Consider the following 14,774-nt stretch of genomic DNA (forward strand, 5'->3'; position numbering starts at 1 on the left):
AGCAAGCTCTATCAACTCCGCACACTCACCAAAGCCTGCCAAATACTCGCATAGACCTGGAACAAGATCAATCATCGTCCACATCTTCTGCCTGCAAAAGGCTGCGACGAAACCAGAGCAACAACCTCAGAAAGAAAACTGGTCTTATGTGCCAGGACCCAGCTGTGATCGCAGAGGGGCAGCAAGCAGCTTTCCACTCCATTCCAGAAGCCCCGGCCTGAACAGATGAATTGTAGATCTCCTGCAGAGATGAGTACTTAATGCACACACAGCTTGGGGGGCCGGGAGAGGGACGGGATCACTGGCCACGTTTTGGACCCCATTTCCTTTCTCACTCCACAGACCTGGAAGACTGAAGTCTGCATCAGGAACTATGTTACGAACCCTAGTTTTAAATATTGTTTGGGGTTTTCCTTTTTCGGGTACAACACTAAGGATCACCATGTTCACACACTATACTCACTCGACATATTCACCCCCTCAGCCGACCTTCCTACCGACATCACATGGACCCATACGAATGCTATACACCCTCCCCCCTATAAGTTGATGTTAGCAACACCCTGAAAATACTGACTTTAAATGTGAAGGGGTTAAACAATCCAATTAAACGTAAAGCAATAGTATCAGTATCCTACATTGAGAACTCCAGTTCAGACATATGCTTACTCCAAGAGACACACCTCCTATCAAGAGACTGCCATCGGCTCCGATCACGAGCCTTTCAACAACAACTCTTTTCCTCCGCCTCTTCCAAAACATCAGGGGTACCCATATTGGTAGCACGATCCTTTAAGGGGACAGTAGGACCCAAGGTGGCAGAACTAAGAGGCAGATTAATGTCCAATCAGGTTACACTGGGGAAAACAACTTTTACGATACAATCGCTATATGCCGCCAATGAAGGCCAAGAACCGTTCTTACGCAAGGCACTCACCGAAGCACTAGCTGCAACAGACACAGAGGTCCACCTGGGGGGTGATCTTAAGCTATTATTTAACTCAGATCTTGATAGTTCAGCACAACGACCTGGTTAGGCTCGGGCAATTACGAAAAACTGGCTTAAGTGGAGTAAAGACCTGTGACTGATATTTGGAGGTCTTTCCACACAGATGAATGGGAATACACTTTCTGTTCTCATGCACACAAAACGTATGCGAGGTTAGAATATTTTCTAGCCACGAAAACCATTAATAGCTTAACCAAAGACACAGTGTACTCCCGACAGTACTCTCCGGCCATTCAGCGGTAACGCTGTCCTTGAGGATAGACCCAGCCAAGGCTCCACGTCAAACATGGTGCATGTGTGAAACACTGCTACAATGTCCAGAAGCGGCCTCCCAAATTCAAGCAGCTATCTTGAATTGCCTAGAAATCAATTACATCCCTGACATCTCTATAGCAACTCTAGGGGAGGCACTAAAGGCAGTTATAAGGGGTTAAATCATCTCTATTTTTGCTGCTGATAATAAGCTGTGCAAGGTAAAAATAGACCGCCTTTCTACCCAGGTTAAGGAACTGGAACGTATTCACGGCTGTATGGGTGCCTCTAGAGCAGAGTTCTTCAATCTGTGGGCGCGACACCGTCTCAGGGGGGGGCGCGCACTCCAATCTCACCTTTGTCCTCTACTGATTGAAGAAACAAATGGCAGAGTGGAGCTGCAGGGGCCCGAAGAAGGGGTGAAAACCATTAAAGCCTCATCAACAAGAAAAAGGTATTTTAAAGACCTGTGAAATACTCGCAGCTGTGTGCACGGGAAGCTGTGTCTCATCCAGGCTGCCACACACTGGGTTTGTGGGGGGGGGGGGGGGCTATCCTGGTTAATTCCTACAGCTGAAATGCTTTAGCTGCAGTGGGAGGCAAGGAGCCCCCTTTTTAGGTTTTGCCTCGCCAAAAAGATGCGCTCTGCGCATCTTTTTCGCGCAGGCGAAAACCTGATGAGAATTGTAGTGTGCTTTGGGTCGGCCCTCCTCATTCATTGGCTGGCTCCGTAAATGGAGCCTTGCCATTGGACGAGGGGCCTGTCCGTCAATGCCGGACCAGACACGGGGGCGTTCCCGACATTCTTTGGCTTTTGCCGACGTCACGCGACGCCGGGAACGCCCCCGATTCTGTTCCGGCATTGCCGGCACCTCCCTTGCTCTACTGTCATCACCACAACACTGCGCCCATTTTATCCCAAGCTAAACACTCGGAGAGGTGCAGTGACCGGGTCTTTGAAGGCCGCTCTCCCAATGAAAACAAGTTTTCTCTCCGAGTCAGCACGAGCAGGAAGACGAGCAGCGCGCCTCCCAGCTGGCCTCTCGCATCAGCATCCAGAGCTGCCCTGCGCGGTGTGTAGCTTCAGTGGAGCTTCAGAGTGCAGAGTGGAGCTTCAGAGTGGAGCTTCAGAGTGGAGCTTCAGAGTGGAGCTTCAGAGTGGAGCTTCAGAGTGCAGAGTGGAGCTTCAGAGTGGAGCTTCAGAGTGGAGCTTCAGAGTGGAGCTTCAGAGTGGAGCTTCAGAGTGGAGCTTCAGAGTGGAGCTTCAGAGTGGAGCTTCAGAGTGGAGCTTCAGAGTGGAGCTTCAGAGTGCAGCTTCAGAGTGGAGCTTCAGAGTGCAGAGTGGAGCTTCAGAGTGCAGATTCAGAGTGGAGCTTCAGAGTGGAGCTTCAGAGTGCAGATTCAGAGTGGAGCTTCAGAGTGGAGCTTCAGAGTGGAGCTTCAGAGTGGAGCTTCAGAGTGGAGCTTCAGAGTGGAGCTTCAGAGTGGAGCTTCAGAGTGGAGCTTCAGAGTGGAGCTTCAGAGTGGAGCTTCAGAGTGCAGAGTGGAGCTTCAGAGTGCAGATTCAGAGTGGAGCTTCAGAGTGCAGAGTGGAGCTTCAGAGTGCAGAGTGGAGCTTCAGAGTGGAGCTTCAGAGTGCAGAGTGGAGCTTCAGAGTGGAGCTTCAGAGTGCAGAGTGGAGCTTCAGAGTGGAGCTTCAGAGTGCAGAGTGGAGCTTCAGAGTGGAGCTTCAGAGTGCAGAGTGGAGCTTCAGAGTGGAGCTTCAGAGTGGAGCTTCAGAGTGGAGCTTCAGAGTGGAGCTTCAGAGTGGAGCTTCAGAGTGCAGAGTGGAGCTTCAGAGTGCAGAGTGGAGCTTCAGAGTGCAGATTCAGAGTGGAGCTTCAGAGTGCAGAGTGGAGCTTCAGAGTGGAGCTTCAGAGTGGAGCTTCAGAGTGGAGCTTCAGAGTGGAGCTTCAGAGTGGAGCTTCAGAGTGCAGATTCAGAGTGCAGAGTGGAGCTGCAGATTCAGAGTGGAGCTGCAGATTCAGAGTGGAGCTGCAGAGTGCAGATTCAGAGTGCAGAGTGGAGCTTCAGAGTGGAGCTTCAGAGTGGAGCTTCAGAGTGCAGAGTGGAGCTTCAGAGTGGAGCTTCAGAGTGGAGCTTCAGAGTGGAGCTTCAGAGTGGAGCTTCAGAGTGGAGCTTCAGAGTGCAGATTCAGAGTGGAGCTTCAGAGTGGAGCTTCAGAGTGCAGATTCAGAGTGCAGAGTGGAGCTGCAGATTCAGAGTGGAGCTGCAGATTCAGAGTGGAGCTGCAGAGTGCAGATTCAGAGTGCAGAGTGGAGCTTCAGAGTGCAGATTCAGAGTGGAGCATCAGAGTGCAGATTCAGAGTGGAGCTTCAGAGTGCAGAGTGGAGCTTCAGAGTGCAGATTCAGAGTGGAGCTTCAGAGTGCAGAGTGGAGCTTCAGAGTGCAGATTCAGAGTGGAGCTTCAGAGTGCAGAGTGGAGCTTCAGAGTGCAGAGTGGAGCTTCAGAGTGCAGATTCAGAGTGGAGCTTCAGAGTGGAGCTTCAGAGTGGAGCTTCAGAGTGCAGATTCAGAGTGGAGCTTCAGAGTGCAGATTCAGAGTGGAGCTTCAGAGTGGAGCTTCAGAGTGCAGATTCAGAGTGGAGATTCAGAGTGGAGCTTCAGAGTGCAGAGTGGAGCTGCAGATTCAGAGTGGAGCTGCAGAGTGCAGATTCAGAGTGCAGAGTGGAGCTTCAGAGTGCAGATTCAGAGTGGAGCATCAGAGTGCAGATTCAGAGTGGAGCTTCAGAGTGCAGAGTGGAGCTTCAGAGTGCAGATTCAGAGTGGAGCTTCAGAGTGCAGAGTGGAGCTTCAGAGTGCAGATTCAGAGTGGAGCTTCAGAGTGCAGAGTGGAGCTTCAGAGTGCAGATTCAGAGTGGAGCTTCAGAGTGCAGAGTGGAGCTTCAGAGTGCAGATTCAGAGTGGAGCTTCAGAGTGCAGAGTGGAGCTTCAGAGTGCAGATTCAGAGTGGAGCTTCAGAGTGCAGAGTGGAGCTTCAGAGTGGAGATTCAGAGTGCAGAGTGGAGCTTCAGAGTGCAGAGTGGAGCTTCAGAGTGGAGCTTCAGAGTGCAGAGTGGAGCTTCAGAGTGGAGCTTCAGAGTGGAGCTTCAGAGTGGAGCATCAGAGTGGAGCTTCAGAGTGGAGCTTCAGAGTGGAGCTTCAGAGTGGAGCTTCAGAGTGGAGCTTCAGAGTGGAGCATCAGAGTGGAGCTTCAGAGTGGAGCTTCAGAGTGGCGCTTCAGAGTGGCGCTTCAGAGTGGCGCTTCAGAGTGGAGCTTCAGAGTGGAGCTTCAGAGTGGAGCTTCAGAGTGGAGCTTCAGAGTGGAGCTTCAGAGTGGAGCTTCAGAGTGGAGCTTCAGAGTGGAGCTTCAGAGTGCAGATTCAGAGTGGAGCATCAGAGTGGAGCATCAGAGTGGAGCTTCAGAGTGCAGAGTGGAGCTTCAGAGTGCAGATTCAGAGTGGAGCTTCAGAGTGCAGAGTGGAGCTTCAGAGTGCAGATTCAGAGTGGAGCTTCAGAGTGCAGAGTGGAGCTTCAGAGTGCAGAGTGGAGCTTCAGAGTGCAGAGTGGAGCTTCAGAGTGGAGCTTCAGAGTGGAGCTTCAGAGTGGAGCTTCAGAGTGGAGCTTCAGAGTGGAGCTTCAGAGTGGAGCTTCAGAGTGGAGCTTCAGAGTGGAGCTTCAGAGTGGAGCTTCAGAGTGGAGCTTCAGAGTGGAGCTTCAGAGTGGAGCTTCAGAGTGCAGATTCAGAGTGGAGCTGCAGAGTGCAGATTCAGAGTGCAGAGTGGAGCTTCAGAGTGCAGATTCAGAGTGGAGCATCAGAGTGCAGATTCAGAGTGGAGCTTCAGAGTGCAGAGTGGAGCTTCAGAGTGCAGATTCAGAGTGGAGCTTCAGAGTGCAGAGTGGAGCTTCAGAGTGCAGATTCAGAGTGGAGCTTCAGAGTGCAGAGTGGAGCTTCAGAGTGCAGATTCAGAGTGGAGCTTCAGAGTGCAGAGTGGAGCTTCAGAGTGCAGATTCAGAGTGGAGCTTCAGAGTGCAGAGTGGAGCTTCAGAGTGGAGTTTCAGAGTGCAGAGTGGAGCTTCAGAGTGCAGAGTGGAGCTTCAGAGTGGAGCTTCAGAGTGCAGAGTGGAGCTTCAGAGTGGAGCTTCAGAGTGCAGAGTGGAGCTTCAGAGTGGAGCTTCAGAGTGGAGCTTCAGAGTGGAGCTTCAGAGTGGAGCTTCAGAGTGGAGCTTCAGAGTGGAGCTTCAGAGTGGAGCTTCAGAGTGGAGCTTCAGAGTGGAGCTTCAGAGTGGAGCTTCAGAGTGCAGAGTGGAGCTTCAGAGTGGAGCTTCAGAGTGGAGCTTCAGAGTGGAGCTTCAGAGTGGAGCTTCAGAGTGGAGCTTCAGAGTGGAGCTTCAGAGTGGAGCTTCAGAGTGGAGCTTCAGAGTGGAGCTTCAGAGTGGAGCTTCAGAGTGCAGATTCAGAGTGGAGCTTCAGAGTGCAGAGTGGAGCTTCAGAGTGCAGAGTGGAGCTTCAGAGTGCAGATTCAGAGTGCAGAGTGGAGCTTCAGAGTGGAGCTTCAGAGTGGAGCTTCAGAGTGGAGCTTCAGAGTGGAGCTTCAGAGTGGAGCTTCAGAGTGGAGCTTCAGAGTGGAGCTTCAGAGTGGAGCTTCAGAGTGCAGAGTGGAGCTTCAGAGTGCAGAGTGGAGCTTCAGAGTGCAGAGTGGAGCTTCAGAGTGCAGATTCAGAGTGCAGAGTGGAGCTTCAGAGTGGAGCTTCAGAGTGGAGCTTCAGAGTGGAGCTTCAGAGTGGAGCTTCAGAGTGGAGCTTCAGAGTGGAGCTTCAGAGTGGAGCTTCAGAGTGGAGCTTCAGAGTGCAGAGTGGAGCTTCAGAGTGCAGAGTGGAGCTTCAGAGTTCAGAGTGGAGCTTCAGAGTGGAGCTTCAGAGTGGAGCTTCAGAGTGGAGCTTCAGAGTGGAGCTTCAGAGTGGAGCTTCAGAGTGCAGATTCAGAGTGGAGCTTCAGAGTGGAGCTTCAGAGTGGAGCTTCAGAGTGGAGCTTCAGAGTGGAGCTTCAGAGTGGAGCTTCAGAGTGGAGCTTCAGAGTGGAGCTTCAGAGTGGAGCTTCAGAGTGGAGCTTCAGAGTGGAGCTTCAGAGTGGAGCTTCAGAGTGCAGATTCAGAGTGGAGCTTCAGAGTGCAGATTCAGAGTGGAGCTTCAGAGTGCAGAGTGGAGCTTCAGAGTGGAGCTTCAGAGTGGAGCTTCAGAGTGGAGCTTCAGAGTGGAGCTTCAGAGTGGAGCATCAGAGTGGAGCATCAGAGTGGAGCATCAGAGTGGAGCATCAGAGTGGAGCATCAGAGTGGAGCATCAGAGTGGAGCATCAGAGTGGAGCATCAGAGTGGAGCTTCAGAGTGGAGCTTCAGAGTGGAGCTTCAGAGTGGAGCTTCAGAGTGGAGCTTCAGAGTGGAGCTTCAGAGTGGAGCTTCAGAGTGGAGCTTCAGAGTGGAGCTTCAGAGTGGAGCTTCAGAGTGGAGCTTCAGAGTGGAGCTTCAGAGTGGAGCTTCAGAGTGCAGATTCAGAGTGCAGATTCAGAGTGCAGATTCAGAGTGGAGCTTCAGAGTGCAGAGTGGAGCTTCAGAGTGCAGAGTGGAGCTTCAGAGTGCAGATTCAGAGTGGAGCTTCAGAGTGCAGAGTGGAGCTTCAGAGTGCAGAGTGGAGCTTCAGAGTGGAGCTTCAGAGTGCAGAGTGGAGCTTCAGAGTGCAGAGTGGAGCTTCAGAGTGCAGATTCAGAGTGCAGAGTGGAGCTTCAGAGTGGAGCTTCAGAGTGGAGCTTCAGAGTGGAGCTTCAGAGTGGAGCTTCAGAGTGGAGCTTCAGAGTGGAGCTTCAGAGTGGAGCTTCAGAGTGCAGCTTCAGAGTGCAGAGTGGAGCTTCAGAGTGGAGCTTCAGAGTGCAGAGTGGAGCTTCAGAGTGGAGCTTCAGAGTGCAGAGTGGAGCTTCAGAGTGGAGCTTCAGAGTGCAGAGTGGAGCTTCAGAGTGCAGAGTGGAGCTTCAGAGTGCAGATTCAGAGTGGAGCTTCAGAGTGCAGAGTGGAGCTTCAGAGTGCAGATTCAGAGTGGAGCTTCAGAGTGCAGAGTGGAGCTTCAGAGTGCAGAGTGGAGCTTCAGAGTGGAGCTTCAGAGTGCAGAGTGGAGCTTCAGAGTGCAGATTCAGAGTGCAGAGTGGAGCTTCAGAGTGGAGCTTCAGAGTGGAGCTTCAGAGTGGAGCTTCAGAGTGGAGCTTCAGAGTGGAGCTTCAGAGTGGAGCTTCAGAGTGGAGCTTCAGAGTGGAGCTTCAGAGTGGAGCTTCAGAGTGGAGCTTCAGAGTGGAGCTTCAGAGTGGAGCTTCAGAGTGGAGCTTCAGAGTGGAGCTTCAGAGTGCAGCTTCAGAGTGCAGCTTCAGAGTGCAGCTTCAGAGTGCAGCTTCAGAGTGCAGCTTCAGAGTGCAGCTTCAGAGTGCAGCTTCAGAGTGCAGCTTCAGAGTGCAGCTTCAGAGTGGAGCTTCAGAGTGGAGCTTCAGAGTGCAGCTTCAGAGTGCAGAGTGGAGCTTCAGAGTGCAGAGTGGAGCTTCAGAGTGCAGAGTGGAGCTTCAGAGTGCAGAGTGGAGCTTCAGAGTGCAGAGTGGAGCTTCAGAGTGCAGAGTGGAGCTTCAGAGTGCAGAGTGGAGCTTCAGAGTGCAGAGTGGAGCTTCAGAGTGCAGAGTGGAGCTTCAGAGTGCAGAGTGGAGCTTCAGAGTGGAGCTTCAGAGTGGAGCTTCAGAGTGGAGCTTCAGAGTGGAGCTTCAGAGTGGAGCTTCAGAGTGGAGCTTCAGAGTGGAGCTTCAGAGTGGAGCTTCAGAGTGGAGCTTCAGAGTGGAGCTTCAGAGTGGAGCTTCAGAGTGGAGCTTCAGAGTGCAGATTCAGAGTGGAGCTTCAGAGTGGAGCTTCAGAGTGCAGATTCAGAGTGCAGATTCAGAGTGGAGCTTCAGAGTGCAGAGTGGAGCTTCAGAGTGCAGATTCAGAGTGGAGCTTCAGAGTGCAGATTCAGAGTGGAGCTTCAGAGTGGAGCTTCAGAGTGGAGCTTCAGAGTGCAGATTCAGAGTGGAGCTTCAGAGTGCAGATTCAGAGTGGAGCTTCAGAGTGGAGCTTCAGAGTGGAGATTCAGAGTGGAGCTTCAGAGTGCAGAGTGGAGCTGCAGAGTGCAGAGTGGAGCTGCAGAGTGCAGAGTGGAGCTGCAGAGTGCAGAGTGGAGCTGCAGAGTGCAGAGTGGAGCTTCAGAGTGCAGAGTGGAGCTTCAGAGTGGAGCTTCAGAGTGGAGCTTCAGAGTGGAGCTTCAGAGTGGAGCTTCAGAGTGGAGCTTCAGAGTGGAGCTTCAGAGTGGAGCTTCAGAGTGCAGAGTGGAGCTTCAGAGTGTCAAGAGCAATGCCAATAGCTCTAACTTTAACAAAGGCAAAACCATTGCATTGTAAATGCTTGTTCTAAAACTGAAAGCAACTATTTCAGAGCAGAGCAGACTCCTTGCCTCACACTGCAGATGAAATGAATGTTTGTTACTTGCTTTCAGTTTTAGCAGAGAAGGCTTCCTTCCTCCCACTGCAGCTGAAGCATTTCAGCTCTAGGAATGTAACCCCGCGGCAGGAGCACAATGATCACAGGGCTAAAAGGGCTTTAAGTTACCAAAAGACAAATCCCAGTCAGTTTTTTAAACAGCCTGCAAATTGCTAAATGTGGGTTATAAAGAAGTATGTATTCATTTATGATGTAACTTTTCTGTCTTTATTCCCTTTTATTATCAGTCATATCATTCAAGCAGCCCTAAAACACAATTTAAAGTGCTCTCTATTTATATTTGCTGTTCTGAGTATGCACAGATAAGTGCTGAAAATAGAGCTTTAGGTGACTGCTTATTTTTGTACTACCTGGGACAACAAAATAATGAGCTGGCAACCCTAATCATACAACTGGAAATTTGTTGCAAGATCAGCCCAGTATTTATTTCCTCCACCCTCGATCCCTGGTTAATGCCATAATTGCAATAGCAATAGTTTAACATATCTGAAACCCTGTGCTGCCGTCAATAGCATGCTGAGTTACTGCAAGTGTCTGGGAATGCACCCTGCATTCAGACAACTTGCTCCTCATTCTCACCCTTCACTTTCATGCTCACCCTGCACTCACAGCGATCACAATTCCCTCATACTGATCCCCATGCACTCGCACCATTCACCCTGCACTCAGTGATCACTCTGCTCTCACAATGCACTTCCGCGGTTTTCCCTGTACCTCACCTGTAGCCACACAAGCACACTACACACCCTGCACTCATGTGACAGTTCACTCACCTGTCCCCCTCACTGCTCAATCTGCAATCTCACTTAAACAAGCCCATCACTAACCATGCATTCATTAGTCCTACTCTGCAATAACATGCACACCCAAATTCATATGGTCACCTCAGTCACCCTGCAGTCACTCCACTTACCCTACTCTCACACTGTCGCATACCACACTGTGCACTCACATGAGCACTCCTGCCACCCTCACAGCACAGAGGGTTAATGTGCCTGCAACAAAGAAGGTGTACCATGCAGATCAAAGAACTGAGGGGCATATGTTCAAGGAAGTTGCGGAGTGAGGCATTAGCAGTCATGGGTTAAAGCCTCTCTCCGCCACTTCAGAAACGGAAGGCTGCATCATATTTACAACAATATGGTGCAGCCTTGCGTTTCCCCTGCGCTGGCGCTACACTTAGCGGTGTAGCGCCAATGCAGACACCATTGCACCATAGTGCAAGGGTGTCTGGGTGCAGGGAAAATATTGTTTATGTTCAGGAGGGGGCCCTTCCTGTACATAAAAAATCTTTAAATGACATTTGTCTCACTTCCATGTGTGCTGCTTAATGCAGCACACACAGAAATCACAAAATTGATTTTTTTTTTAAGAGTACAAATACAAGGCATTTTGCTTTTTCCATGTGTGCTGCACAAGGCAGCACACATGGATTAATAAAAAATGAGGAGAAGTAATGCATTTCTTCTAGTTTCGCCAGCTTAAGACCAGGTTTTCCCTGTTCTTAATTTTAACGCTGCCTCACTTTTACGCTGCCCTTGTAAATAGGGAGCAACATCAAAATCAGTGCCTGTTGCAGTGGAACACCCACTGCAACACCCACTGCCCACCCTTTCACGCTAAGCATAGTATGAAAGCGGGCCTTATTTACAAGGCAGCGTTAAGCCAAGTTAAGTGGCTTAACTCTGCCGTGTAAATACAGCAATGGCCCTATCACACCACAACGTCGTAAAAAGTGACGGTGTGGTGTCTATAGGTGCTTGTACATATGCCCCTGAGTATGATGAAACTATGAGTAGCACTATAAAAAAAATTATATGTTTGCCAGAAAGGTGCTATAGAGAGATGAGGTGCATTGTTGGTGAGTGGTAGTGAGGGAATTCATGGAGAAGGAGGAAACACTCCTTGTTTTGAACATTATTTGCCGGATATGGCCAGGGATATGCGGGTGGCGGTCGATTATGTAGTGTACCAGATTCCAGAAATTTCTGTCAGGTGGTGGGGGTGCCCGACATTTAAAAAAATTCAGCTTGGGGGCTCAACCTTCAAAAGTTTGAAGACCTCTGCTCTAGAGTGTGGCGCCAGTTAACAGCGCTACGTGCTCAGCTGGCTGGACTAGATCTTGATAGAGCAGAATATTCCACACTTCGTCTGCGACACTCTTATTACGTCGGCGGGGACGAATGAGGCCATCTCCTAGCCAATAAACTCTGCATAAAATGCCAGGCAACAACAGTTTCCTCCTTACAAACCAGAGAAAAAAAACTCATTACAGACGACCGAGATATTGCAAACTCCTTCAAGGAATTCTATACACTAGACAAGACCTAGATCCCTTAGCTAGCACTGATTACCTCGAAGGAGCGCAAACATCACGCATCACTCAGGAACAGGCTGAAGAACTAGAGGACGATATACGTCCTGAAGTAATTTCGTCCATCTCCTGTTTAAAAATCTCCAAATCTCCAGGACCTGATGGATACCCCTCCATCTTTTTCAAAACATTCTGTCACATTCTCGCCCCGATAATACAAGACTCTTTAACTCTTTCATACACCCCAGTGCAATGCCGACTTCAATGCTGGCTGCATTCATTTTAGTGGTACCCAAACCATGGAAGTCTAAACAGCAATGTAGCTCGTACAGGCCTATTTCCTTGCTCAATATTGATTTCAAATTATTCACCAGTATCCTAGCATATAGACTGGGTCCACTTCTACCCGCAATCATAGATCCAGACAAAGCTGGATTAATTCCGCACAGACAGACAGGAGAAAATACTAAACGCATTCTGCACATCATGGAAAAAGCTACAAGGGTCCCGAAGGCAACTATGCTCTTAACCATAGACGCCGAGAAGGCCTTTGAAAGCGTACATTGGCCATTCCTAGAACAAGCTTTAACACATTTTGGCCTTAGTGACACATTGTAAGCACAAATCATGAATTGCTATCAATGCCCCATGGCGACAGTGCGAGTAAACGGCCACGCCTCCGACTCCTTCCAGATAAGCAGAGGCACGAGAGACGGATGCCCACTGTCTCCTCTCTTTTTCACTTTATGTATGGAACCTCTGGCTCAGAGAATAAGAAGTAACCCCAGGATTACTGGCGCATCTTTGGAGCTTTGGGGCGGGGACACCACAAATCAAGCCTTTATGCAGACTATTTTCTATTAACCCTAGTGAACCCCCAACACACCTTATCTGCCCTGATTAGGGAAATTGAGGCCTATAGTCGGTCCTCCGGTTTCCGCATAAACATAGAAAAATCACAGGCACTGGGCCTCTCGATACCCCAGGAATTAACCACAGTCCCCAAAATTCTCTACATATTCTAAACTCCCTCCCCCACAAAGGGACTACTGGCCAAGCTACAAGCTGAAATCCTACCGTTTATATGGTCCTGGAAACATCCCCGCATGCGTAAAGAAATGTGCTATGCTCCCCCAAATTTGGTGACCTAGGTATCCCTGACCTCCAAAAGTACTACCAAGCAACGCAGATACAATACTTGGTGGAGTAGTACCAACCAGAGTCAGAGAAACACTGGCAGAGCAGGTGCAGGTACATCTCTGGAAGGTCCTCTTCCTCAGAAACCCAACAGTTGAATGCTGCCAATTATTTTATTTGCTGAGGTCAATCTTGATGCTTATAACGATGTAAACATTGCTCTGGCATGCTCTTGAATAAAAAGATTTAAACCATAAACAAATGACTTAAATATTCATAAGGCTTTCTATCACAAGTTGTGACCTTGTAGCACTAAAAATACACAAGTCACTGTTCTCCACTACACTAACCAAGATTTAAATCACTGGCTGTCTGGTTACACACCGACCTCTGCCGTGTATTAACTAATAAACTTTCACAATGTACTATAGTGCATTTGCAACTGAGTGCTAACTTTTTTAATATTATTCATTTAAGTTACGTGTTATTTTATATGTAGTTACCTGATGGTGAAACCTTTAGACTATTTTGTGTTTTTTAGCCACACCTTTTGTACAACTGATATCCTGAACTCACATATTTAAAAGTGTTTTCATATGTGATAATGAAGAAAATGTAGTTTTGATTCATTAATACTTTCTGATTTCATTTGGTACAACACCACAGAGAAACTGACATCCACGATCTGTCGCAAACTAAAACAGTCACTAAATGGGTATATGTTTTTTTTTCATTATGTTAAGGCTTTGTTTGGAACTCCTCTGCAGTTTTTATATAGCGCAAACTCGACCCAAAGTAATTTAGCACTTTAATGAGCACGAATTGTATTATGCAAGCTCACATTCATTTTTTTATAGGCACATGTGAGATTAAGTGATTTGCCCAGAATTACAGAATATTCACGCTGAGAATTAAACCTGGCTCCCTAGTCAGCAGCCCTGGCTGTAACACCACATTCTGTGTAGAGGAAGTGTGGCAGGCTGAAGCCAGTATTAGAACTCTGTTTATTGTCCCTATATTGCTGAAAATTGCACCAAAACAAAGCAATTTTCAAAACTTTTCTCAGGGGAGAACCTCCCCAACTCCTGCCCCGTCCACTCATCCACCACCCACTCACACCCATTTATTTCCACTAGCCATTATCCTTTCGTAAATATTGCATCCTTCCAACCACAACTATGCATTCTTCTATTTACTCCCGTCCATACATTCATGCTGGCTGTATGTATGTTTGTGGCGGTGTGTGTTTATGTATGTGTGATGTCTTCATGAATGGTTAATGTGTGCATGTGCAACAGAAGTGTCATTTGGCCATGTCATCGTTTGTTTCTTACTCCTGCTGGACTTCTTTTTTTCCTTTAGGAGGCCATTGAGGCTGAATTTGCCGAAAAACTGAATATGGCTGGGAGTCAAGTGGTGATTTAACTAAGGAGCAACGCCAGTGAAAAGGATCTATTTTGTGGGACAGTTGAATATTAACACACATGAATATTATGATTATATATTTTTAAATTAATGTATGTTACCCACCATAGTATGGGGCCTTTCGGCAAAAACATTATGTAGTGGATAATCTAGTTCAATTCATTGTCACAAAGTGCAATATTTTGTAAATACATATTTAATGCAACTCACTTTAACTATGCCTAACTTATTTCTTAATTATTTTGGCAATATACTTTATATCTACAAATTACATATCTGGTTGGTGTAAAGTGCAATAATTTACTAGGCAAACTGCTCAATGTGATCCACCGTGAATTAAGTACAAATGGAAATTCTCCAGCTCTAAATAAGCTGTCCTAGTTCACTTCTTTAATGGTGATTACAGGTAAAGGGGAATCAAGGTTCCATTCCGGAGATGAAGCCTGAGAAACAGCGACCACATTAAAGGAAGACAGAAGCTGTGCAAATTACTCACTCCCGACTCGAAAAGATAGAAAAATATTACAGGACTTTTTCAAAGCCCTGTAGTTGGAATGTGTATACTGTAAATCCTTAAAAACATGCTACTGCCTGTCCTAGCCCCTAACTCTCTGCACCCCTTTGATGCTCTTGACTGAGTGCCCTGGGGATCCAAAGCATTTACTTTGAATTAGTGTTCAAAGCAGGTCGGTCACCTGAATACTTCAGCTAGGAAAAATGGAATAGGAAATCAGAAATGGGGCCATGAGTAAGATGACCGGCCGGGGCTTTCCTATTGTGCAGCTAGATGTGAAATTCTTGGACCAATTTATGGCATACCAAAGGGAAAGCATTTGCCAAGAATATTTTCATTAATCAAGAATGAAAATCGGAGGTTCAAAGATGATCGGATATTGTCATTGCTCTGACTATAAATGATGCTGAATAGAACTTTTGCAGCGTTTCTTCCATGACCTTCTGGTAAACCAAAGTCTCAGGGTTCCAGAATTAGTATGGTTTCAAGGTGAAACTTAAATGATGGAAGGGCGTCACCAGAAGTGGA

The 14,774-nt window shown here is 48.2% G+C and overlaps 1 protein-coding gene across 1 annotated transcript in view; it reads left to right on the plus strand.

Annotated features, from left to right (window-relative positions):
* Positions 1-13,947, plus strand: part of HAUS1 (HAUS augmin like complex subunit 1) — a 338,749-nt gene extending 324,802 nt beyond the window's left edge. Inside the window, exon 9 of the mRNA XM_078677253.1 lies at positions 13,670-13,947. Within this exon, the coding sequence (XP_078533379.1) occupies positions 13,670-13,732 (63 nt within the window). The 3' untranslated portion in view covers positions 13,733-13,947. The remainder of the gene's footprint in view (positions 1-13,669) is intronic.
* Positions 13,948-14,774: the final 827 nt, after the last annotated feature.

This window comes from Lissotriton helveticus, chromosome 2_1, assembly GCF_964261635.1.
Source record: "Lissotriton helveticus chromosome 2_1, aLisHel1.1, whole genome shotgun sequence".
Taxonomy (NCBI): domain Eukaryota; kingdom Metazoa; phylum Chordata; class Amphibia; order Caudata; family Salamandridae; genus Lissotriton; species Lissotriton helveticus.